Below are 27,984 nucleotides of genomic sequence, written 5' to 3' on the forward strand. Positions count from 1 at the left end.
GACTAATAAACAAACTCTGCTGTCTGAACTTGGACCCTTTAAACCTGTCATGGAGCCGATGCTTCCTAGCACATCGATCTCAGTTGACTGACATTGCCGGTCTTCACTCCACTGCTGCTCCCGTTAAAGCCGGTGTCCCTCAGGGGTCAGTGCTCGGTCCCTTACTCTTCCTTATATATGTCAACGATCTACCTTAGCTGAAAACTGGTGTTCACTCTGGATGATGCAGACCAATGTTTCCAAATGCAAAATCATGCGCGTATCTCGCAAGCAGTCTAACTCGGAATACGTCTACAATTTAAACTCAACGAACTTGGCATATGTCGAGAGTTACCGATACCTTGACGTGCTTAATTCTAACCCTCTCACGTGGTCGGATCACATCACACACTTAGTAACTGACGCATCAAAGAAGCTTGGTTACATCCGGAGAACTTTATGCCTATCCCCTTCTACAGTCCGTAAGATTGCGTACGTAACCTTCGTTCGTACGAAGCTCGAATACGCGTCCTCCGTTTGGAGCCCTCACAAAACCTATCTGATTAGTCTCTTGGAATCCGTTCAGAATAGCGCTACCCGGTTTATTATGTCCAATTACATTCACTCATCCAGCATCACTTTTATTAAGGAGTCTTTAGACTTGCAGAATCTAGCTGAGAGACGTAAAGTTTGTCTACTTTGTTTATTTCATAAGTTATATTATTCTTTTCCTCACTTGCATGGTTCTCTCTTACTTTCTCCCGCCCGCTACTCTCGCCGGCTATTTAATTCCAGAAGCCTCCAACGTCCTTTCGGTAGGACCGTTGCATTCAACAAGTCATTTCTTTCTGTCGCCATCGAGGAATGGAATAACTTACCGGAAGCCATCGTCTCAGAGCGTGACTCGTGTGTATTCAAATAGCTACTAAAAGCTCACTTAAACTTGGAAGCCCATTAAAACTCTGCGACCGTCACTCTATTTTGTGCTTTTGTATGTGTAAATTTTGTGCGCACATGTTTTTATATTTGTATGACTACATTTTCTGTGCGTCTGTTCTCGGATTCTGCAAACGTATTGCTCGTGTATTTGTACTACGTTTAGGGGCGAAGCTCCTTATGCCGTGGGTCTGTCCATCCTCCGTTTGTTTGATTGTAGTAGCCACCTCTAGTTCGGGAGAAGCGCGCGTTCTGGTATTCAGTAGAAGAAGAAGACGACGTTGACGAGTGAGACTCTCGTGCGTGTTCGCCTGTGTGGCGTTCTTCTTTACTACGTCTCGTGATTTCAACGACGCCCGAAGACAACATTTCAGATGTAACGCTCCATGAGGCTCCCTCTCGGCGCGCTTTCTCTTTCGCTCGCAGTCGGCGGATGCAAGACAAGGCTACAGAGACCCACCCACAAGATAGCCGTTAACTTTGCAGTGGTCGAACGTCTTGGCAAAAGATTGCCGTCCTCTTATGTTTTCTATACTTGTTGTTGCCTTCTGTAGTTTCCCGCCTACCATGTAAGCCTAGCTGGTTTTATGTCAAGCTTGTAGACGATGTGGAACGGGACCCCATACTTACTGCGGTGGACGTTTTCTGTCTTACCGAGACGTGGAACGCCTAAAGACTGTATATCAAACGATACGTTCCAGTCGTGTGAATCGATGATGCAGAGCGTCCTGCAGGTGATGTGGCGGTATACGTCAAACAAACAGAAAAGGTACAAGATCTGGAACTACTACCAACGACACAGAGCCACAACGGTGAATATGCTGCCATCGATTTTGATGGATGCATCATCATGTCCATGTACCTTGCACCCAATTTGTCGAGTGGGAATATCAAGGCATTCATTGACACGGCATTGTGTAATTATGACAAGTACAAGAATAGACCATTTGTGTTAGTTGGTGACCTGAATGTCGATATTACCGAAAGGAACAATGAGTGGTAATACAACGTATGGCAGCCAAATATGCTCTCACGTGCACGTCCTTTGATCATGTGAAACCAACGACCATCCGAGGGACGTGTATAAACTAGGTATTTTCAAATTTCCAATTGCAACCCGTACAGGAACCGCTATCCCTTAATTTCACGGATCACAAAGCCGTGATAATGAAGGGACAGCGCAAGCCAAGCACTAATTAAGAAAAATAAAAGTTTGATGTTTGTAATATACACACAATGTTTCTTACTCTTTATGTGATGATTGATAGGGCGTTACACAGAAGATTCACGGTTTACGGTTGATTGTCTCCGGAGCTTCGCCCCACTCATCATCATTCACCACGTGGATATGCAGTGATTTTTTATTTTCTTTGTTTTTTTTATTTAGTGAAATGTTCTCCCCCTCATGTAATGCCCCTAAGGGGATCTTAAGGGCCAAATAAATAATGATGAATGAGGAGATGTTGGCAAGCGACTGGAGAAACGTTCTATAAAACAAGTGGTTTTGCGCTATTTTCCATAGATAGTGAATTTTCTTTGGTCTTATGTTAAATGCTTAATTGCCACAGCTATTAGCGGTTACCTGCCGCGGCGGTCTAGTGGTCATGGTGCTTAAGTGCTGACCCGAAGGTCGCGGCGGCCGCATTTCGATGGGGACAGAATGATAGAGGCCCGTATGCTTATATTTTGGTTTTAGAACCCCAGGATGTCGAAATTTTCGGAACGCTCCACTACGGCGTCTCTCATAGTCATATCGTGGTTTTGGTATATAAAGCGCAACAATCATATCTCTTGGGTGTGCCGCGTCTGTTGGTTTCTATACTTATTCACTGTGTTTCATACCGAACCGCTTCTCTATCTTACTTAAATTTGTTTTAGGGGCGAAGCTCCTTAAGCCGTGGGTCTGTCCTTCCTCTGTGACCGGTTTGTAACCACTCGTCAACGTCATCTTCTTCTAGTGCATACCAGAACGCGCGCTTCTCACGAGCTATTATGCCGTTCTGGTATGCAGTAGCAGAAGAAGACGACGTTGACGAGTGACTCTCGTGCGTGTTCGCCTGTGTGGTGTTCTTTCTTCTTTACTACGTCGTGGGTCTGTCCTTCCTCTGTGACCGGTTCGTAACCACCTAGTTGTATGACTCACTCAGCAGGTGGCGCTAGTGTGAGTGACGTCATGATGACGTCACTCGCACGTGACTGACGCAATAAAAGGCAATCGCTCTTGACGCGCTTCCTCTTTCGCAGCGAGTCACCGGATGGAGCAGGTGGCTGTAGACAGTAGACGAACAAAATAAAAGAACAAAATAAAAGTTGATTTGTATATACGCACACAGTCTCACGTCTTTCTTAATGATGTAATGGGCGAACTTTCACGGGAGGGTTACGGCTTTACCGATGATCTCCCCTTCTCGAGCTTCGCCCACTTATCATCATTCATTCCGTGGATATGGCGTGATTTTTTTCTTTTTAAGGCTTCCTGAATGATTTTAATAATACTAAGCACGAGGTAATTGTAGTTATAAGCAGTGTGTCGGAACGGAACGAAAACCGAAAAACAAAACGAAAGAAATGATATTTTTGATCGGTACGAAAACGTAACCGAAACTTTATTATTTCGTTCTAGAGTGAAACCGAAATTTTGTCAATCGTTTTGCGGTTCACGAGAAAACTTCGCATTCCAGGACAACTGTGCTCATGCAATGTGAGCATATCTCAGGGTACAGTATTAGCGCGTACCTCAGGCAGGAATTCCAAAGCAAAGATATGTTGAAATTGTGCGAATAAAAAACAGTGGCAGCCAGATGTTCATATTAATGCAAGTGGACTTTTGCACGCCTGCCACGAAGGTCAAAGTGGAGATGGCATGTCGGCGCTGAAGTTGTTACAGCTAAAACAGTCATGAGGTCGCAACAGCTGATTTTGGCGGCACAATTGTCCGCCGCCGCCGGTGCCCGTGACCGCTGTCGCTTGAAATAAGAAAAATGAAATGAGAAACAAATTTCTAGGATCGGACGGGAATTTAACACGAACCCTGTGCGTGGAAATCGAGACTTCCAACACCGTGCCATGCTGGTGCTTGTAACTTCTTCGCAAAAATACTCTATACAGGCGTCATGTCGGGCAAGGAATCGTGTTAACATATGTAATATAGCGTGGCAGAAGAGTAAAATAACCATCCGTCACACGATGCTAATTGGGCAAAGAGTCTGTGGTTTAATGCTTTCCTGCCACTGCAAAGTGCTCAGCCGTAATGCTTCATCGTCATCAGGCACAGCACAAAGGGCGCATAATGCCTTACAGATGTGTAGCGGGTACCACAATTCCCCGAAGAATGACGAAAAATGTCATAGTGGGAACTTCTCTACTTCAGAAAAATTGCGATGAGTCATGGCGTAGTGGGCACCTTGGATGTGTACTTGCATTAGTTGCTCCAAGAGTGTCTACAACGCCGGCTTCTTGGCCAATCCCCCGTTGTGGGTGTGAGCCAAATGCAAGGAACAACCAAGCAAGCAAGGCTCTACAAAGTCCGCTCCTCCAGCTTTCGCTGTATCAGTGCAGCGTGTTCCGCGCAGGCCTGGCGATCTTTTTATCCGAACAGCGGTCTTGCACCTCTGAGATTGCACTCAGTGATGTGCTCCTTCTGAGATCATACTCAATCTCTTGACACAAAGCATTGAGCCTGCGCCAAATATTCGTAATTTACTTTTGAGAAAATAAATAGTATCACTTTTAAGGGTATACTGGTTTGTGCGAGCTGTTAGGAATTTGTGGTACAGTTACTTCTGCTCCTCTGAAGAACGTGTTTTACTCCTGTCCCACTTTCTTAGGAGGGCAAGTAACTACATCCCGAAGCCAATGTTTTTATGGCTATCTTAACTTGAAATTTTTTGCTACAAAAAAGCCGTTACGAACCCTTACGGAACATTTTTTTTTTTCGTTCCGGAACAGAAACGCAACGGAACATTTTGCGGTGGAACGAGAGTAAAACCGAAACGAAAAACATTCCGTTCCGACATCCTCGTTATAAGTGGCAGCATAGTGGGAATAACGGCGGTGTCCTTCGGCGCTTTGTGCAACATACAATACATCTGCGACATTTCTGGGCTAGCACATGTTCTCTCGTAGACGAAAAATTGTTAAAATTGCGCATTGCTAAGTACGTGGCTAACCAACACTTTACGCCAGCAGATAAGTAGAATGGAAAAGTCATTGCAGTTTTATGTTCGCTGCGTAAACACGATGCTTACCCAATAATGTCGCTGCCAGCGCTCTTACTGCTGTACGACTGCCTCGTGATCCGGTATTGCGAAAACCGTAATACGTTTACGGGCAAGGTAGAACTGCCCAGCGCTATTTGTACAACCTTGCGGAGGCTTTTTATTGAAGTTCTTGTGATTAGATGACAACCCGCTAGCTCGTCGACAAGCAGAGCAGCGACTGCGCCAATTAAAATTAGTGGCAAGCAAGAATCACAATCAGCGAAGTGTATAAAGAGCTGTTATATTAAAGCAACGCCAATAAGTTGTTTCGGAACGAAAGTAATATGCCTTGAGCACGAAATACAGAGCTTTTGAGATACTAGCAGATATTTCATTCAAGTGAAACAGAACTGGTTCGAGTTAATAAATTGGCAAGCGAACATTTTTGTGCATTGGCGTTTAGTAACAATTTTGCAAGTGTATCAAAGTGTCTTAAGATGCAATTGGAATTTATGGTATCGGATACAATCACTGTTGTGGCATCTTGTATGTGCATGTCGAATACTTCTTGACTGAGTATCTTGTACCGTATCGCGATACAATTTGAAATTATATTTGCCCAGCCCTGCAACTAGTCACGGAACAGAAATCATGTAACATCGCGTAACGACCATTCACGCGACTAGAAATCACGCAACATCATGTAACAACTAGTCACGTGACTAAAAAGCACATAACATTATGTAACTAGTCACGTGACTAAAATCACGTAACGTCACACAACTAGTCACGTGACTAAAATTACGTAACTAGTCACGTGACTAAGATCACGTGAGGCAACGCAACAGCTAGTCGCGTGGCATGTTCCTGCCATAAGCCACGTAACACCTAGTCACATGACTCAAGATCACGTAACGTGACGCAACAGCTACGCACGGGACATCCGCCAAAACCACGTAATATCTAGACACGTGTCATGTTCGCACCAAAACCAGGTAACAGCTAGACACGTGATTAAAAACACGTATCATCACGTAGCACGTCACGTGAATAAAATAACATCACATCACGTAATAATTAGTCACCTGACCAAAAATCACGTGATATCATATAACCGTTGTCACGCGACTAAAATGATGAAGCAACTGGTCACCTGACACGTTCCCGTCAAGAACCATGCAACAGCTACTCACGTTACCGAAATCACAACATCACGTTACAGCTAATCACGTAACATGTTCCCGCCGAAACCACGTGACACATGCCTAGTTTAGGGAACAGACAGAAACTGGAGAAAACTAGTCAAATCTAACCATCCTTGGTACTACTAGCAAAAGCTTGGCATCACAAGCAAAAACTGAGAAAATGGTAGGCCGAACACTAACTCCGCTGTTAGTTCCAGCCTTGTCCCACTAGTGCGTGCTGCGCATTTTCTCAGGTACAATTCGGAAGCATATGAAAAAAGTCAGTACATGGAGGCAACGCTCGGTAGAGCTCAGGAGAAAGTATATGCTCTCACGAGACATTCATTACATGGCTTTGACGTTCGGGGTCGATTGTGTTTGAAGATTGTCCCACTCCACGTGGTGCTGCACAACTCCGGAATTGCCCCCTTTTTAACGAAGCCACAATGTCACGTGATGACGTCCTGAGATGATGACGTTAAGGGCGACGCCCAAGTTTTAGCTATCTGTGACGCCATGGGGACATCAATGATGACATAACAACAATACGCCATTAATGACGTCATGTGACGTAATTTTGGTATAGTTCGTGACATAGAACGCCGAACGCTGGGCTTTTGACTCGTGATACATATGACGTTCGTATTAATAAAGCCGTCACTCATTCATTCTGCTCCATTTAACATGAATGAATCTAAGCGCAGTAATGGTGATGGACAATTCTGCCGTTTTAGGGTCCTGGTCAGCTACCAGCCTGGAGATGTCCTTCTCGCCTGGTATCCGATAACCTATGCGTCCGGTTTCATGTTCATCCCAGTAGCTGCCTCCACCGGAGCCACATGCGTCATAGTACAGCCCGGATTGACATTTGAACAGTTCGTGTATTACGTCAAGAAGTACAAGGTATGTCTTGTAAGCTAACATGTTTTGGGAACCTTGAGACCTTGTGTACTACGAGCACGTGGTCGAGAGGTTTATATAAGTAAATAATCGAGTGGTCTTATGGGACCGCCGTTGTATGGCGAGATTCGAGCTTTTTCTTAAGAGAATAGCAATAATACAAAGGCAATGGTGATTTAGAGAGTGAGCTAGATCCGGACTGTGAAGACCAGGGTTGAAATGGTACGCGGTCATTCGTGTCACATATACAGTTCACTATATTTCAGTGGTCGTCAGTTCCTTAGCAACAAATGTCAACAGGTCGCGAACCAAATAGAAAAAATAAACAATGAGTGTGAAATGCGCAATCATTCACTAGCCTTCTTGGGGGCACATCAGGAACATATGAAATATTTGCTGATTTGCCTCCGTTCGAGTGAGTTCTCGGCGTCATGGCACATTGCGCGATAAATACTACAAATCACATCGAGTAAACGCAAAGTCAGGTGTCATTATATATATAAGTCGTGGATGTCTCATAATAATTTTGAGTGATATAATGTTCACTTTGAGAGATCTTTTGGAGTTATGTATCCTTCTTCCAGCGACGGGATTGATAAAGTTACAACGTAATCTTCTTTTTTATATATCACTGAACCAGATAATTTTGGAGATATATTTCTGCGCATCGATAAGCATATCTTAATAAATCTGCATGGCATAGCCAACCATTGAAATTTTTAATGGTAAAAATTTAAAACAAAAATTCGAACTTTTGATCATGTAGGCTTGATCAGGACGTCTTGAGGGGCTAGTTGGTTCGTTCTACGAAAGGACACAATATGCGCAAAACTTGAAAGAGACCCCACACAGGAAGGCACACGTACATGCCTTTCCTTTCAAGTTTTGTGTACTTAGTTTCCCTTTGTACAATGAAGGCATGACGTGTAGAGTCTTGTGCATAATGCTTGCTTAACACCATGAAAGGCAGCACACGCCTGAATCAGCTTCTGTGAGACTAAGCGCACACGCGTTTATGGTATATAAGATTCGACAAAGATACGATGTGAAGAGCATCCACACATGTGCGGAATGAATGTGGCCGGTCGCTGCATCGTATAGGTGCATATTTTGCCAATGTTTGCGATATCCAACGGATTTCAATCAACTCTGTGCTCTTCTTTGTGTTCTTCCGAACACCAAGCAGTCAGAGGACGCACTTGAAGCCTATGAATTAAACTTGCTGAAACATGTACAGAACCCACCATGTTAAACTGATGTGTAAATTATTTAAGGCCATGAGGAACGACCAAACTACGCAGTGTTTTACTAGTCGGAGAGTATTGGTCCAACATCTGTGTCGCTTGTGTGACCGTCGGGGTCACTCGCCGCGATCATTTCGTAGCAAGGTGTCTTGTCAGGCGGAACAAATGACTGTGGCCACTCGTATTCCAAGACGCACACAAAATGTGCAGTCTAGTTAGACTACAGATGTTAGAATGTCTAGCTGTTAGAATGCTGGCTATGTGGCTAGGAAACGCTGCTGAGCGATAGCAAATTTGACCTCAATGTTGGCTTTGGCTAACATACAAGCGATAATCCTGCTCTCTAGACAGTGAAATAATCGGGGCTCTTAAATGACACGTGTCACATTTCTTACCCTATTAATGAGAGGTCACACATAATCAAGCCAAGGAAAGTACAGTGCATGTTATTTGTACTAATAGTGATACCAATGAGAAGAAATTCAAGTGGACGAAAAGATAACTTGCTACGTGAAGCCAGCAAGCAGAAAAAAAAACGCGGGGCCTGCGCGGAAAGCGCAGCCCAATCACAGCGAAAGCCGGAAGAGCGGCATTCTAGAGCCCGTTGCAAACTCTCTTCGCGCTACTAATACAAGTACACTAGCAAGGTACACATTAAGCCATAAATCACAATATTTGTGAAGTTGGGAAGCACCTACAACGTCATTATTCGTCATTCTGCGCAGAAGCGGGGTTCTAGCTACACATCTGTAAGGCATTATGTGCAATTTGTTGACGTGACGACTGATGACGATGAAGAATTGGGGCTCAGCCCTTTGTAATGGGTTGGAAGCTTTAAACTGCTCACCAGTTATGTAATTCGCATTGTGTGACGCCCGGTCGCTATTTCACTCTCCCACCATGCAGTATAACATACGTTGACGTGAGAAAGAAACAGAAAGAGAGGGTGGGGGATAACTTTATTCAGATTCTGAGAAAATGGATCGGAGGCTTATCGGCTTCCTTGTCAACGAATACAAGTGCACTTGCGAGGAACCCATTACGCTATAAATCATCATAATTTCATTGAAGTAGGGTAGCAGCCACTATGCCATTTTTCGTCATTCAACGGAGAGCCGCGGTATCCGCTAAAAAAATGTAAGGCATTATGCGCACTTTGTTGATGTTGTGCCTGATGACGATGAAGAATTATGGCAGAGCCCTTTGCAATGGGTTGGAAGCATCCAAGAGCCCGCTCGTTGCGCAATTCGCATTGTGTGACGCCCGGTTACAGAATTCGCGTTGTGTGATGCGTGGTTGTTATTTCACTCTTCTACCACACTAAATTACATATGCTAATGTGGTTCTTTCCGAACATGAAGCCTGTATAGCGTCTTTTTGCAAGGCAGTTTCAAGCACCGGCGTGTCTCCGAGGTAGAACACAGGGCTCCCACGCAGAGGGCCCAGGTTCGAACCCCGTTCATCCTGGAAATTCTTTTCTTATTTCGCGCGGTAGTGGTTACGGACACCGGCGGCGGCGGTGGCGGCGGTGGCGGCGGACAACTACGGCGCCAGACACGGCCGTTGAAATGATCTCATAACAGCTTTCGCTGTAAAAGTGTTCCAGATTAGCCGTCATGGTTACGAGCGGCGCTCATTACCACTCCCAGCTAAGGTCCCTAGATAAAACAAGTTTTCAAGGTAGCGACACCCTTCCTTTTCCTCCTCGCTTATATGCCTGGAGCGCCCCCAAGAAGGGTCAAAGCGTGCATAAAAAAGGGAATGTTTGTGTTCAGTTATTACGGCGGATAGAAATATTTATAGCAAATGAAAAGTAAATGAGACGTAGGATAAAAGGTTACTTAGTTGAATATAAGCGGTACAACATAAGAAGAAGCGTGATGTGTGTTACCCAACTGGCAACGTTGTTATAGTTTTATATTTCACACCATTATCCATGGCGTCTCGCATCGTACGTCGTAGTTCGTCCCGGTTCCTCCACTTCTCCGAATGTGTTTTGCTCGTGAATATGATGTGGCACAGTTAACGTGCTTCTTGCTGGATCCTGTGATCCTGACTGACCACAGGGCAGCACCTTGTTGTGACGTTGTGACGAGTGATCATAGCCGCTTGTGCGCACACAGGCAAAAACCGTGGCCAGACTAGAACGAACGCTTGACTAGCAGCATTGCGATGACAGTTTTTTCTGGAAAAATACATCCATTTTCGCAATCATGATGCCAGGCAATCGTGGTGCATGTTTATTATCTGGGTGACTACGGAAGAGACCGCGGCACCGCAATGCGGGTGCACGCAACTTAACGACAAGTGGGGTTCTACCAGTTTGGTGTCCCGAAGTGATGAACATTGCGACCATGTCGTCGCCCTACCATCAGCGGCAAGTACCAGAAACAGACTTAAAAAGCGTTGGCACAGCGTCGCGTTTGAGCCTGTTTACGCCGCGTTCAAGAGCAAGTGACTCGAACCGGTCTGGCATGAAATGTCCCTGAAAGTGCAGCCACTTCAGCTGTATTCAACTGTACGTGCATACGCACAAATATTTGTAACGAATTTCACGTACTAGACGCGCGTTAGACGCGCGTTCTGTAGCGTTTCAACAAAAGGCGACAAATCAACTCGCCTCGCAAAGCCGCGTCTACGGCGTTGCACGGAAGTCCTCGCGTCAAATGTTTTGTAGCCACACTTCACGGCGTGCCCTATTCCGGATACCACGAGGTATGTTGTAGAGGGAAAAACCGCCTTCTGTTTTGTTGCTGCAGCCGACAGCACAGTACTTGACATATTCAAAATTCACGGCGAAGCATGTTCGGCCGACTTGGCGTCAACTGGAACGCTCCTCTTCTGCAGCTTGTCTTGGATACGATTTCGTCTTTCGTCGCGGCAAGAATCCGACTGGAACCATATGCACATGCGCACTCGTTTTGAACCTTTTGCTTTATAATAAATATCACCACCATCCACTAACAGCATCACGTGCAACGAATTCACCAATCACAGACGCAAATGATGGAGAAAAGGAGGGGTAGGCGCGAGAGTGAGGAGGAAGGCGCAATGAGCAATGAGTGTCGCTACCTTGAAAACTTTTTTATCTAGGGACCTTACTCCCAGCTTTAAATGCAGTGATGCACCTGATTAGGTGGACGGGATGATGACCGCCACCATAGTTCGTTTAGTAGAGCATCGGATGCGTTATTCATGCGTATATGCGTACATGCATGCGGATGCGTACATGCATCGGTTGCATGTACGGTTCCCGCGAACAGAAAGTTTTCGTCCACTTTATTTTCTTGACATTTATATTAAACTTACTACAAATAACGTCCCCTTTACTTTCCTTGACTTGATTGTATGCTAGCTGTCCATACGAGTCCTTGAAATTCCGCTTCTTTAGTTCATATGTTACCGTAGGAAGACTGCGCGCGTTCCGTAATAATGCAGAATTATTGCGCATTGTATCTGCTGTCAAAGAAAATGTTGACAATTTCAACCATATGCGGTTGTTTACAGAGTACAGGAGCCACACATGGCTGACGCCAAAATTTTCGTTGCCCATATGTACAGAGTCGTCCACATTTAAGCTGAACACCTCATTAGTATTCAAGACCTCATTGAAGCTGTTGTTTAATACATAATTCGGAATGTCAATACTGTGTTTGTCGACACCATGATTAGACGTTCTCTAATGGGCATTGCACTCGTGAAGTATAAGAAACGTTCTAGTTTTACCGGTTTGAATACTAATGAGGTGTTCAGCTTAGATGTGGTCGACCGTGTACCTTCTTCCCATGTTGAACGTTCAGCTAGCGCAAAAGTGCTTTATCCGGAACGGCTTTTTCCAAACCAGCTCAGGGTAGTGGCATAGTGTATACATAAAAAAAAAGCGTATACCCCTCTACATTGATGGAATAAACGTTTTTTCTTAGAGGCTGCCAAACATACAAGGTAAAATAGACTGTTTTCACGTAAAATCATCCATTCAATGGCTTTAAAAATATAGGACACATTAGAATAATCACAATTTATCTGAATACGCGTCGCGTTATCAGTCTGCAACAGTATCCACAATGTTTTCAGCATATGAAGCTGCTTCTGGAGAAAGAAAGTAGCTAAGTTAACAGGTTTTCCGAAACTTTAACAGACTTGCGTAGAGATGAAATTAATGGAAGTGTTATCGTGTTTTACTTCCTAATGACTTCTTAGTACGTCACTCTCGAGGAACATTCTATAGTGACTGCACGTACGATAAGTTTACAATTCGATTACTCGTTTCCAGGTGAATATACTAGCATCAGTTCCGATACGGCTGTACTTCTACTTGGCCGACATGATAAGGACTGGAACGAAGCTATCCTCCATAAATACAATCAACGTGGGTGGCACGGTTTTAACCGAAACATTTGCCAGAAAGATACTGGCTGCCTTTGATGGCGTGCGCTCTCTGCGGAACCACTATAGTTTGTCTGAATCCTGCGGTATTTTGTGCTCGCCTCCAAAGGGTGAAATTGCAACAGGAAACGTCGGCTTTCCGGCACCGATGGTTGAGCTCAAGGTAAGAAGCGCAGACGCTCTCAACACCACCAGCACGTGGCTATCATATATGTTTTCTCTTGTCATTGCCTCTTATAGTCCTTGTTGTAAAGAGAGCTTTTTCCTCACGTGGTAATATATATATATATATATATATATATATATATATATATATATATATATATATATATATATATATATAAGTATGAGAGGTGGCACTTCAAGAAAACTTCATTTATTACGTCGACGTTTCGGTCAGAGCCTGACCAGAAAGGTCAGGCTCTGACCGAAACGTCGACGTAATAAATGAAGTTTTCTTGAAGTGCCACCTCTCATACTTATACTTATACGGCAACCAAAGGCAACCACTCCTTCAACTATATATATATATATATATATATATATATATATATATATATATATATATATATATATATATATATATATACATACATACATACAAAAGGTAGATTGTTGCAAAAGCAACGTTCAAGACGTTGCTTGTTGAACGTTGAACAAAACCTTGTTCAAAAAATCGGCAGGAAGTGCAAGATGGAAGCTTGCGACGGATAAATCCGTAAACACGGGGTGGGTGCTCGAGCCAACGTTTCGACAAGTGGACTTGTCTTCTTCAAGGCTGGAACTGATTTCCTTAGCTCTCGTGTGTATGTGCTTCGTGCCCTCTCCACCACAAGGAAGAAGGGGAGGGCAACTGCCAGCGTGGGGGGCGGGAGAGGCCGCCGTGACGAACTGGGTGAGTCATAAGGAAGGCGAAGAAAAAACAAAAAAAAGAAAAGAAAAAGAACAAAAAAACGGGGGGGGGGGGTAGAGAGGGGAGGGTACACGTTTCGATGAATGATTGTCATTGCAAGCACGTGGCATTTTAGTAGGTTCGAAATTCCTAGAAGAAGGGCTTAACTCTCATTGGTTTTCGTTGTGTATGTACCATACCGAATAGATTCAAGAGCCCCCTTAGAAACGTTAATATCTGCTGGCTGGAGTGTATTGAACTTGTGGATTATATTGAGTAGCTGGCTGGAGTAAATTGAGCTTGTTCAATACACTCCAGCCAACTAGTCGCGCGCGCGAGTCGCGTTTCCTTGTAGTCGAGGATGGGCCCAAGTTGGATTCTTCTCGCTAGAGTGTGGCTTCTATCGCTGATATCGCAGTTCAGAAACTGCGATGCACGGTGCGTCTACGTCGCAGTGTAGGCTGAAAGCTTGAATCTAAATCACTGTTGACCCATCTGGGCAGCTGCCTTCATATTCTCAGAGAGTTCTAACACCCCCCCCCCCCTCCCTTTTCCGAAATTCTTTCTAGTGTATTGAATTGGAAACAAAAAATAACACGGTCCATTCATACGCCTAAAAGACGACTTGAAGGCGAAACCCATTTTCTTTTGTTCTCAGTCGATGTGTTGGTTGCTCCACTTCTCTCTACTTGAAGCTTATTGCACCTAAAGTGGTGCTGCTATTGCACGTACGCATGCTGTGTAGCAGGTCCTCCCGCAGCTTAGCTTGCCGAGGGGAGAGGAAACAATACTGCTGTCTTAGACGCAATTGCAAGTTTAATACTGCGGGCAGTGAAATTATATTCGCCCCCACATGTTCCCAGCAGCCTTGAGATATGACTGGCGGCGATTTCAGACCTTTCGAAGTGTTGCGTTGCACCTTTCATGTAAACCTTCTAGAAAGAAACCAGTGATAAAATTTAAAAAAAGTATAAGCTCCAGGAATATGTTTGATAGCACAGATTTATGATTCCCGATTTTTTGTGCATTGCGAAGCCGAGGTTCGAGCAGTGCGTCATGGAGTGAAGAAGCCAGCAGCAAGGCCTCGTGCAAGTCCTTGCTAATGCAGGTGACGCAGTGCGAACCCGCCTGCTACGCAGCTGGGGCAATGAAAAAAAATACAGAAAAAAAACCCCGAAGAGCTGGTTTTTCTTCACAGAATAACTAGGTGAGCGAGTTTCTGATGACGCTGAACAAGCGGTGTCTGCTGCGGAAAATGGCACAATGCGCTGAGATTTTCTCCTGTAGTCCTAACTGCATCGGATGTAGTTTACGTTGCCACATAACATCGTCCGCGTCTATGATATTAGTACCCACCATCCAATCGCATGGAGATCACGACACTTCATACAATAAGTAATTATCATAAATGTGAATCTATCGCCAGTACAAAGCACGACGCGCCATGAACAACGATAGAAAACTACAAGTAATGGCCTCTGTACATTCCCTGGGGGTTTGCTGTATTTATTTATTTATTTATTTATTTATTTATTTATTTCAAAAGTACTGTAAACATTTGATGAGATGCCTTTAGCAGTAGTGGTTACAAACATAAAATAAAAACACACTGAGTACAATGTCGCACATTACACAGAATTAAGCAGCTTACAAATGAAGAAACATTCATACCGTCTCACTCTGCAAGTGGTTGCAAACAAGATGAACAAAATATTAAATACACAGTGGAAGCTTAAGCAAAATGCAATAGCACATACTTGAAGAAAAATTCAACAATGTGTCTTTTTTAAAATGTGCGTAGAATGTAGTGCTATCAACGCTAAATCATTCCAAAGTGTGAGTTGTGTTACAAATGATTTCACTACATACATTCCATGACACAAACATAATGAAATCAAGTGTGTGAAAACGCACAGCGGTGACCGACACATTCGAAAAACAGATAAGTGCAATCACATAAAAAGCTAGGCTAAAATAAAGAAAAGAGCGAAAAGAAAAGGTAGTGGTGTACCCCACGCATTTATTCAGTTTATTTGCGCACTTTCCAGGATGCTTCAATAGTGTTGCCGAAAACCGCTTCGGCAGGAAGCGCATTCCATTCCCTGTTAGTTCGTGGAAAATATTAATTTCTTAATGCTCCAAATTTACAGTGGTAGCTCTTCAGCTGTTTTGCGCGGCTCGACCAGATCGATCGACGACAGAGAGGTTCCGTGTATGTGTTCTTATCTATGCCGAGTTTTTCGCAATAAAAGGGAGTTTTAGTATAGCTGAAAGTGCTTACGTTAGTGTTAGCGTGCGTTTTAAGGCTAACGCTCAGAAGGAACGCGCTGCGTGCCAATTGGTGGTCTTTTGGTACCGCGGAAGGCATTCAAGCTAACGCTAACGCAATCACATACGGCGCCATCCAGACTTAAAAACGCTAAATACACTGTAGAATCCAGAACCCCGCCACTACGTCGAGCTCATCCAAAGTCGCCGTTGCAGCGCCTCCATTATCGCCGACCGCAGAGCCGTGCACTGCCGCGGAAAATGTCACAAGGAATGTGAATCGTGACTGGTCTCGGCTTGACTTCTGGCCGTATTGGCCGTATCTTCGAAACACGCGAATAAAGACATCGTCGCCATCACGGCGCGGCTACAGCAAACATAAGCGTACATTGTAAACAAACCTTGTTAAGCCTTCTGCACCGTTAATCGACGGTGGTTGCGATTTTATACTCTCGCTTGAACAGGCGTCGCCATCTTGCCCTACGTACAGAATCTCTTGCCTGCGTTAGCGTTGAACGCTATATTCCGGAAACAGCGTACGTACGTATGAGCTGGGGCTACGTTTACGTTCTGCGCACGCGCAGTTTGGAGCATACAACGCTAACGCTAACACTAAATCGTTGCGTTTAGTACGGTGCTTCGTATGATTGTGTCTAACAATTACGGGATCCACGGTCTTTTCAGCGTTTCTCTTGCATGGTTCAGGTGTGCATTTTTTTAACTCGCACAAGACGTTCAGTGCGATCAATTTTGTTTTCATCTCCACGTTTTCATTACCGCTCTTTCATCACCTCTTTCCATTTTCTGCCATGTAAGTATCGACAAAACTTCAACCCTGACCACTAGACAAGAAACTAGGCTCACTTTGGTTTGCTTTACGATAAAATTTATTATTGGTAGTAAGCAGCGAGTCCCATATTTTGCCTTATTGTGTTTTTCACGCATTCTACGTGATTGAACTTTCTGCTGTGAAAACGCTTTTTTAAACACATTTTGAATGTCAGACTTCGCCGAAATTTGTTCCCTCATCACTTCTGCAACTCCAGCCGATGTGGTCATTGTTGCACAGCTTGCTAAAAAGGAACTCTTTTATATTGCATAACATTTAGAGTTTGCCGTGATGATAGCGTGAAATAATAAATAATTTGATGTGACACGAGGCACGTGCACATGTGCATCTATCTGCGCACCTTCTTCCGCGTGCAGTTCATCGACTTGGACACAGGCGAGAAGGTGGGACCAAGGCAATACGGCGAGCTTTACTTTCGTATCCCAAGCATCATGAAGGGCTACTACAAAAATCCAGAACTAGTGAAAGAGTTTATGGACGATGACGGATGGTGCAGATCAGGTATGTCTGTACATTTTCGTCGGCATGCAAACCTCTCAAGGCTGAAAAACGAACGCAACGTTCTGGTCCATGCAAAACGAAACGTTTGAAATTTATTTACTTGATATTCTGAGAACACTCAAGAAGTATTACCGTGCTGTATCGAATTTATAACGACGTGCAGGCGGCCGCATGTCTGTCATATGTGCATCGCGAGCCTAAAATCTTGTGCAGCGTTCATGTTTGGTCTCCGGGAATTCGGAGGCCCTGCAGTTTTCCGCACAGCAGATGCCCGTTCAGGAAGCTTGCAGATCGAACAAGGACAAGCACGCCAAAATTACAAACGGGTCATAATCTGAAAATATTAGCCGTCGACTGTCGCCTGCACATATTCGGCCTGGAAGAAGTACCTTCGCGCATTGTGGAGACTGGATTTCAATAACCAGCTGTCCACCGTTTTCCCAAGCTGCTATAAATAATTTCTTTTTATGAAGAATATTCTTCAAGTACGTCCTACACGTTGTCCCAAGGAGGGTGAATCGATAGTTGAGAAACATCTGCAGCGTTCCTGGATATTACAATATGATCTGCCAGCTGCAGGATACTGATATGCCTCCAGTATTTACCATAGTTAAATGTCCATACTTTATAGCATGCAGTTAATAGCTTCAGAGTCGTTGACTCTTCTTTCCTGGTCTTACCATGCTCTACAATGTAGATGGCTGTTCGTGTTGCAAAAAATCATTACATAAACGTTGTGAATGATTACTACACATTGTTCTAAAGGTGTAGGCGAGCTTTGCACCGTACGGCAATTTCCGTCACAGTTTTTAACCGGCGAAACCTGATCACGGCGAAACAAAATTAGCAGCTATGCCTGCCATCGCGAAAACAATTAGTGTATTCAGCATATTTAAAAAATACCTTTTTCACGTTATGGACGTAGTCCATTGCCGTACGACCTCTCTAGATGCCTCCCTGTTCCCTGGCTGGATATAAACACATTATTTTCTTGAATCGATTGACAGTTGCATTGAGACATTGATACATGCCAACTCGTAAAAAGATCACGTGCTACGTGAAGCCAACAGGCATAAAAGATCGTGCCATACTCGCCTGCCATGGCTGCGATCGGCGCTGACTAACACTCCTAGGTATAAATGCGCATATATACCCCATAAATTGGACTGGAGGATAACCGCCGCCGTAGCTCAGTGGTGGAGCATCGGACGCCTTATTCGAAGGTCGCATGCTCGGTCCCTGTCGCGATAAGTTCTCTTTTCGTCCACTTTACTTTCATCGCATTTATATCCTAATTACCACAAATAACATCCCCTATGCTTTTCTTGGCATTAAAAGTCATCTTTTCTTCATCTTTAGTAGCTACAATACAAAAGGTACGTTCGTGGGCCTATACCAGACTAGCCATCTTTAGTAAACCGTAAACTATTCCACAATTACTGGTTTCCTCGCTACACACTTATTCGTGATCCGTTCGCCGTTTCTCTTGCCGTTAAATATAATATTATTCCGCTAGAAATGTCTTGCGAAATTGTCAATGACGATGCATTTGGCACATGTCTCATTTGTATGCGTAAACACTTCTTGCCCAGTTATTCAATTTTATATAGTTATACCATGCTGCTTTGATACCTCTTCAGCGGTCATTTTTTCGTTGTTCGCAAGAATGCTTATTTGTGCGAGGTTCTCCGAGTGTAACTCCACCTTATATCGCCTTTCTCGATTAGTCTAAGTACGAATTTTTCAATGTTATGCCGTCAACTTATTCTTGCACTCCATGGCTACTCGCTCGACACGTGGTCCGGCTGCGTCAAATTTCACTCTTTTTCTACAGTTTGCTGCTTCACTCACCGAGACGCTGTGCTCTCAACTCGATAACCAACCTCCTTGATTCCCCACTGCGTAGCTTTCGTTAGCAAGCGTTCCGTTTGTCCATTTCAGGGGTCTCAAACACGCGGCTCTCGCACCTTTCGCTAGCGGCCCGCGCCCCGCGCATGGATTTCTTCGTCCTGTATTCGTCGTGAGGCACCGCATGCAATCACCACGTTTTGAGATAAAGACGCACAAGAAAAAAAAAATTTAGTGTTTGCGCTAAGTCGCGGAAGGCTTGACACAGCGTAGCACGGGCCCGTCGCCGCTCGTGCGCCTACACGTCAACCTACACGTCAAGCTTCGAGATGCGAGGCTTCCTTTCCAGCAGTACGCACTTTCTTAGGACGCCCCATACCTGCGGACATTATCGGGCGCAGCCAGGCTATGCACTATAGAGTGGAGGTTGCGCGCGATGTCTCTGTCGGTGGGCGTGAAGTTTTTAGTGTAGAATTTTCTTGCGGCAAGAATTTTTCTCTTTCTGTTTCTTTCCATCATTTTCTCTCTCTCTCTCCTTTCTCTCCTTTTCGTTGATGTTTTCTCTGTCTCTCTTTTTCTGTCTGCACTTTCTATTTCTGTATTTATCATTTTCTATGTGCTACGCTTTACGCTCTCCCCTCCTTCCTTCCCTCCTTCTCACCATCATCCCTCTCCTCACGCTCACTCCCTTTTCCCACCTCTTTGCTACACTATACTGTTGTGATGATGTGTGCTCTGGCTTCTTACACACAAGGCTCGACCGATGGAAACACAAAGGCTTTAATGTGGACACGGGACGGAATAACGTAGTGCTCGTGTCCACTCACGTGAACACGAGCACCACTGACGACCGGGAACGCGCGTCCCGCCAAGCCAGCTCAGACAAGCGCGATCGCTGGCTGTCCCGCGCGAGAGACGCTCATCGTTAACTTCTTCATTGGCCGCTACACAATTTGGCGCACAATAGGAATTTGGCGCACTTCGAGTACGCCAAATTCCTATCCCAACCAACAAGGCTACACTATACTATACAAGGCTATGCTATACTGTGCAAGCGTGCCTGGATAGCCGACTGGTTAGGACGCTCGCCATCGGATCGAGGTTATTTCGGTTCGAATTACGCCTCGCGAAACATTTTTTCGGAAAGAATATTTCTCTTTCTTTATACATTTCTTTCCGTCTCCCTCTTTGTTTCTGTCTTTATTTCTCTCTCTCTCTCTCTTTCTGTACTCGTTCTCTCAACCATAAGGGTTATTACAGGTCATGCCGTAGCGGCGAGTAGTGGGATTTCCTCAAGTTCAGTGGCACATACCCGTTCATGATGACGATAGTTTTGCAGCAGGGTCAACATTTCACAGCCGGCTAAGACATCTTCGCTGTTAAAACTCTCCATTTCAGAATCGGCGTCCACATTGCAGTGATTGTGGAGGTCGGTATCGATGTTTCTCGAGTCCTTAGACCCAATCGATTTCAGAAATTGCCTATATATGAAAGTGGGAAGGGACGTCTTCTTTCAGATGACAGCGTTAGCCAGCTGACGTTTCCCTCAACACCCCACTCACACCTACATTACTGACCCCGCCCTTGCGCGACCAAATTTCGCGACTACGGTCAGCTGGGTCAGGTGAATTTGACACCCCTGGTCTAATTCAATGCGCATTCTATGCCACAAGCAATGCTTCTGGTTTCGTAGTATGATGCGCAGGGAACACGCCTTGCTGCGACTTGAGAGCAAGCGTCTGAAGTTTCATGCTAGGACTTATGGGCGGTGGCATATACTTCGTGGGCTAAATATTTTACTTTTCCGTCAGACCACCATCGCAAAGTTAGAGGAAGAATACACAAGAGTGACGCTTTTAAGAACACGTGTATTGGATTATCTGTTCGATTTGCGAGACAACCGGCTGAACATAAATACCAAGGTGCTCACAAAGTGCAGTGCGACTTTCTTATACCATAGTAACATTTCTTAACCATAGTAACAGTAAATTTTGTTTATAACGAATAAACCTTCGTTATAAACAAAATTTTGTTATATAATCCAATACTCTTATTGATGTATTACAGGTAAGATTATTCCTCATTTATTGCATTATAACTCATTTCTTTGTATATCCATTTTTATTATATCGAGGATTAGCACTATGATTTCTTCTTTTGTGTCTTGAAACATGAAAAATTTATTCCATGGACTAGAGAACTTCTGTGTACGTAAAATACCTACGTATGCTCTTGCAAATGACGAGATGATTTGTGTATTGCAGACCCGCCGTGAAGCTTCAATGAAGCTTGTAATAGCTCAAATAAAAAAGAAATGCGCTATTCTCCCATTCATATCTCCCCTCTAGGGGACATCATGTACTACGATGAAGACGGCCGCGTCTACTTCGTGGACAGGATGAAGGACATGATTAAGTGCCTAGACCAGCAGGTGTCGTCCATTGAGCTCGAAGGCCTGCTGCAGAGCCACCCCAGTGTGGCCGACGCCGCCGTGGTGGGAGTCCCGAAGACCAAGTACGGCGACGCCCCGGCTGCGTTCGTCGTTCTGCGGGTTCCTTCATCGGAGTCACCCGAGCTGGCGGCCGAACTCAAGGAGCACGTCGCAAGTAAGCCACACTATTGTGGTACTTTCTCTAACTCTATAGAAAAACATTAAGGGACAGCCAAGCAGGTTAATGTTGTAAAAACCCCTCTCAAAGACGATATCAACAAGCACATAACGCCGGTACTCGATATGCACTCTTCAAAGCGTCGTCATTTTGGGAGAGAAGCGCCAAGGTGTGCGCTCCCCAGTAATATGGTAACCTACGCATGGGCTCATGCGTAGGCAGAGCACGCAGCTTGAGCCGTTAACGCGGGAAGGCGTTCCGCTTGCCGCTGACGTGTCTCTGCCTGCACCGAAATCTGAAACTACCGAAGCGCTGCCTGTCGGCGGTCATTAGTGTAATTAGACAGCACTCCACTTCACCGATTCCAGAGGGCGACAATGGTCCTTCCACCAGCGAACCAAGGTCACTGCGAAAGAGAGAATGTGTCAGAGAAATAGGACGCGCTTGTGAAACCTCATCTATGATCGTCGCTCGTACAGTGGGTAGAGCGCCCGGCATCTATCGTCACCGATCGAGTGGTCGTGGGTTCGACTCTCACGTCATCCGAATCAATGAAACTTTTTGTTCTGGCTTTGCTTTCTCATCTGTTCGTGCGCATTTTACCGATGTCATATCCGTGAGGTCGGTAAAATTGCAATAGCGTTTCAGCTGTCACGTCCGTCAGTCTTGTTGTCGATTGCCTGGCAGTCCTCTGCTGAGAAACTTGTGTGAGATTGCATGCGCTTCTTGTACTCCCCTGAGCATTATGGCTCTGTTGCACAGCTCAAAGCAAGCAATTAGCGCTATCTAGACAAGCACAAGAAAAATATCAGCTGTCAGCGGAAATTTTGGAGAAGAAAGCTTAGAATAATGCCCTGTTCATGAACTCTATGGCAGAAGGTGTCTCCGGCGTGGACAATGCTTCAACCTCCTGAAACAGATCGGAGAAAAATATACAGATACGCCTGTCTCTCTAAAAAAAGTCACAGTTTCGCCGCAAGGGCGAAGCAACGAATTCGATAGCAAGAAAAGCGACCCGTGATGGACGTGCGCTGCTACGCTGCAAAAGCATCTGCCTCCCGGCAGAAAATACCGCGCGAGCAGACAGCGGAAAGGCAAGGTTCTCCCTGCGCAAATTTTAGAAGGAGCGAGCAAGCTGGCCGACGACTTTTAAATGCGCCCGTTGCGCTCCTCGCGCCATCTCGCTGGTAATGAAGAAACGCTTATAAGCGCCTGCCCTCTCTGAGTCCTGCCAGCGGTAAAGGGTGTGTATATAACGCTTCGCCGCTAGCTACCTGGGGGATCTGCGCTTTGTGGCGTAGTGGTTAGCGCCACGCGCTGCAGAGAGAGGTCGCTGGTTCGATTCCGCGCTTCGGAAGCATTTTCCTGAATAATTCTTTGGAACCTTTATATATATACATATACGGTCCATGACGGCGGCGGGAAAAACCAGCCGAGACTGTCCATATAATTTCTATAGAAATGAAATGTTGTTCCTGAGCAAAATGCTGCTGAAGAGCTAAACTTAGTCATTTACTCAACAGGAACTTCTCCTCTGAAGATGGCGGTGTAATGGAAACATCATTGTCATACGTCCTACGCCAGGCGCTGCAAGGAGTAGGGTTCGGCGCGTCTCGTTACGATGGCAGGCTCCCGCGGTCGTCCACATAGCCGTTGTTTTCCAGTGAGGTGGGTGCGTACTTACAAGAAGGAACGTAGTCTTATTTACATAGTTACAAAGGAGAGAGAACAAACATTCAACATTTTTATACAAAAGTCTTCAACCGATATAGTACCGCGCCTGCCAACACTGAGACGCCAGGGAAGCGGTGCCAGCGGTTCCCGCCAATCCGGTGTCGGCGTCACAGCGCTCCGCCCACAAGAAAGGACGAAATGGCTCACTCGACACATCTGTTGATAACGATCATGGTCTAGATTCCCAACGAGGCTCCGAAGTGCATCACACAATGAAGACGTACCCAGCCAACGCCTCAAATACACGATTCTGTGAACGCCAGGCGACGAGGTTGAGTCCGGGGAGGGGTGGGGGAAGGTCGTAGGCCTCTGAGGAGAAGGCAGCCGCTGTCTCAAATACTTGCAAGCGCTATTGGCTGCGTTCAGGAGAAGACATGATCTGGATCGATGACAGCGTCTCCAGTGGCACCGTCCCGCGCTGTCAAAGACCGCGCAAGAAAGGTTTGTTCGCGACGCCCCTGTCGGGTTCCACGTAACCCGACCACAGCGGAATGCCTGGTTCCTTTGATCACATGTGCGTAAGCACATCTCCAGGAAAATGCGAGGCTCCGTGCCTCCGTCCGAGCACCCGTACCGGGAAGAAAGCATTCCGGCCGACAGGTGCAGGCACAACGGTGTCTGCCACGATGAATTCCAGGGCCAAACGTAACAGCACAAAAAGGCGAAGACCGTGGGTGCCGTCTCCAGGACACTTTCTGCATGGTGTTGGACATTCGGTGTCTCAGCTTGCGGCGGCATCTGCGCAGAGCTGATAGACGAAGTGGGCAAGGCGACGGTGAGCTAAGGCAACATTTATACACCGAATAAACAGAGGCATTACATATTCGGGACTAGGACCAGCAGCTTGTTGGGCTCGCACTGAGGCGCGACGACGACCCGAGATATCTTCCTTCGCTGTCCCCGTCTTTTCGCGTAGCATGGTTATTTTATATTCCTGGGATCCCTTGCATCAGCCAGTAGTCCCAGTCAGGAACAGCCGTTGGTCGCTGGCTTGAATCGGACCTATGGACGAGAGGGCTTGCCGCATGTTGCTTGAGGAATTGCCGTCGACTACGTGAGGCGCACCGCAGGAGTTCCCGTGGGTTGCATGAGACTCCCGCATTGGTTGGCGCCCGTTTCCTCAGGCACCTCGATGGTGTTGACGCTGGTTACATTGGAGAGGGTACTGGTGTTGCTCCTGGCATACCACGTTCAACCAGCTTCAATACTTTGCCGAAGCAGGGAAATTTTGGTTGGAAGCCCTGGCATAACGGTGGACCCGGTCTTCCTTCAATGCTTGTTGTCGCATCTTGTGTGTATTAGGGCTGATGAAAGTGTCACATGCGAAAACTGGAGTCGAGTGTGCACCTAGATGAACTTTTTCTGATAATTATTTTTGCCGGAAGAGCAAAATATATCTTGCTCAGCGAAATAAAGGGGCCCATGGACAGTCAGCGACGTGATATCTGAACAAATCCATAAATGATCATCATCATGAAACTGCACGCGCTCTCTTCTTCCTAGAGCAAAGGAGCAACAGCGCGAACACATACCCACAAGAGAGACGACATGGACACACAAGTGCTAACTGACAACGGTATTTAATGGCAGAGTGACACACCTTATATATGTCAAAGTAAACCATGAAAAAAAAAACACCGAAGAATAACATGCTTTGACAACACACAGCACCAACAACACAAAACAGCCAACCAAGGAATACCCACAACAAAACATGACTGTTAATTTTTCTTTGGAATCTAAGACCTGGCAGCAGCATCCAGAAGATAAAAGTCGTTGTTAAAACTTGTCATTCATCCTTCTTTTATTTTTCATGCTTCACTGTGGCATTTATAAGGTGTGTCATTTTGCCTTAAATCCCGTTGTCAGTCAACGCATGCGTTTCCTTGTCGTCTCTCTTGTGTTCACGCTCCTACACCCTTGCTCTACAATGAACCAACTCGCCCAAAAAGAAGTACTGATCCCTTCATCCTCTTCGTCATTTCGAGCGCGCCGACTTACCGCGCTACGCAGTCGGGGGTTCTTCGGCCTCCATTCTAGCGGTCTTTAGCGGCATTGTCTTAACTTTCAACGAGGTCACCAAACATTACCAGTTGTGAACGAGGGCATTCCCCATTCCTCATGGTGAAACTCTCTAAAGCACAGGCATCTCCGCATGCTTCAAACCCGGTCATACTCTAGTATTTATTCCCACAGCCAGTTTATCGAAGGCCTTCATCCAAAATGCCCAGATTGTGGCGCCGCTTGTACGTTAGATCACATGCTTTGGCAGAGCCTCTCATTACAGGATTCCCAGGGCACGACTGAAGAGTAATGGAGCTCGGCGCTCAGGAGTTCAGACTTTCTACATCAACTCAGGGCCGTTGAGAGGGCCCGCAACGCGGCTGTGAAGCACGACCTACCTGTTCCGATGTGGGTGGGGCCCGCCCCCTCTATCGCCTTTAGCAGTAGCGTGCCTCAGAATATAAATAAAGTTCCCTTTTTGTCGGTCTGTCTAGTGCGTTTATTTCGTCTACATTTGGACGGATAACAAAGTTGATATTTGCTGTTATCTTACTTTTTGAATGCTTAAAGATATTCTCAAAATATTACAAACACGCAACAATTTAACATTATATTATTTCTTTACACTCTTTCCCAGGCAAAACTGAAAAATTCAAGCATCTCTACGGAGGCCTGGTGTTTGTGGACCGCTTGCCAAGGAACACAAACGGCAAAGTCATCAAGCATCAACTAAGGCTTATGTATGAGAGGTCGAAGGCGTACTAGAGGCCGTAATTGATATCGTCGTCCATTATATGCAAAAACTCACAGGGGCTCTTATAAAATCGCCCAGGACGACTAAAAGGCGAAGGCCATCTTCCTTTTGCTTGTCAGTCGATGTATAATTGATTCTCACCCAAAAGCGTTCTGCACCTAAATTGGTCTTGCACTGCCTTTTGACAAGGCGACGATGTCATGTGATAACGTCCTCATGTGACGCCATTATGGCGTAAGATTTTGATCTCTGACAACATGATGACGTCACTTGGCGAGGATCATTTTTCGCATCACTCGTGTTGATGGGGACGCCGACGCCGCGGATGGTCAATTTCCGCGTTTGATGAGGCATCTTAGGCTTTTGCCTTCAAAATAAAATAAGTTCCGACGCGCTTATGAAACTGCAAGACCTGTATTTCAATAATGATGAAATTTATGCTGCATAGCCACAATATGATTACGAGGAATGACGTAAGGGGAAGCGTCGGGGTTCGTGCATTTCTGTCCTATCGAAATCCGGCCGCTTTGGCCGTCATTTCAATATTTCTCCTCGATATTACCATCAGGAGAGCTGTTGTATATTTGGGAGGAACATCGGTGAAGATAAACGTGACAAGCAAAGGGTAAATATTTATCAAGCCTGCGAGTCCGTTATTGGTCGTCCAAATCTGCGGTTGCAGTCATTAATTCCTAGCCGTTGAGGTGTCCGACATAAAAAAACAAAAGAAAACAAACATACGTTTTGCTTCGCATTAGCACATGCTTGCCCACCACGGACCAGGTACCACGACGTGTCCCAAAGCACGACCACCATCATGATCGTAACCTTGAAAAACGTTTTACGCTTTCAAGCAGATTCCATTTTTAATGATGATTCTTCTCACGAATAATTTGATGATATTCACGAGGGCAACAGCAACTAATCAATGTCCCGAAAAACTAACAAAATTAGCTGTCTTAAAATTTCTAGGATAAATGCAAAGCAGACACCATTTACAGGGCGTAATGGTATAGCCCTATAAGGGCACGTACTAACGCTGCGTAATTTTCAGCATCATGCTGCAAGCGCTCGGATGCGTGGTAGACGCCCGCTACGCGCTAAGCGCGTCCTGCAGGACATAAAGTTTTTTTTCCAGGCCAGTCATCAAACGTGTCCTGCAGTGCCTAGACATAAAGGGCGGCTGTTTGATCATACAGTATGATAAACTGCGCGTGTTTGCTGAGGCATTATTTTCCAAGTCCCAAGTTCATTAGTCAGGAAACAGCGCATGAGCGGGCAAATGACAAAGACGGGAACGCAAAAAAGCCCTTCTTTTTCCGTTGTCCGATCCTGCGCTGCCTGTTGAGGGTGGATTACAAACTAGCCCAGCCTTAATCCTTGCCCCATTATTCCCTTGTTGGCAGCTGGTTAGAGACCTATTCTCACTGTTCCGCGCGCTTTTTTTAATTACATCGCTCCCAATTCTTTCGTTCAAAATCAGCGGTTATAGCAGTGCAACCGGCAATTATTCATCTCCTGGTCACCAACACATTATTCTTTATTAGTGTAAGGTTGCTTATAAGCTCTCCTGAGGAAGCTAGAAATTGCACAAAGGGAACTAAGCTGCAACACGGTCACGATACTACATGACGATGACACAGCGAATACAATAGACGTCATGTGGTGACCTAATTCTGTTAACTATGTTGCGTAA

The 27,984-nt window shown here is 45.4% G+C and overlaps 1 protein-coding gene across 1 annotated transcript in view; it reads left to right on the forward strand.

The window, feature by feature from the left end:
* The window catches only part of LOC119374375 (probable 4-coumarate--CoA ligase 2), a 37,098-nt gene extending 10,799 nt beyond the window's left edge, over positions 1–26,299 (forward strand). The window contains exons 3-6 of the mRNA XM_049410844.1: positions 7,033–7,201; positions 17,195–17,339; positions 21,536–21,793; positions 26,172–26,299. Of these exons, the coding sequence (XP_049266801.1) occupies positions 7,033–7,201; positions 17,195–17,339; positions 21,536–21,793; positions 26,172–26,299 (700 nt within the window). The remainder of the gene's footprint in view (positions 1–7,032; positions 7,202–17,194; positions 17,340–21,535; positions 21,794–26,171) is intronic.
* Positions 26,300–27,984: the final 1,685 nt, after the last annotated feature.

The sequence above is a fragment of the Rhipicephalus sanguineus genome, chromosome 11 (assembly GCF_013339695.2).
Source record: "Rhipicephalus sanguineus isolate Rsan-2018 chromosome 11, BIME_Rsan_1.4, whole genome shotgun sequence".
NCBI classification, from domain to species: Eukaryota; Metazoa; Arthropoda; class Arachnida; order Ixodida; family Ixodidae; genus Rhipicephalus; species Rhipicephalus sanguineus.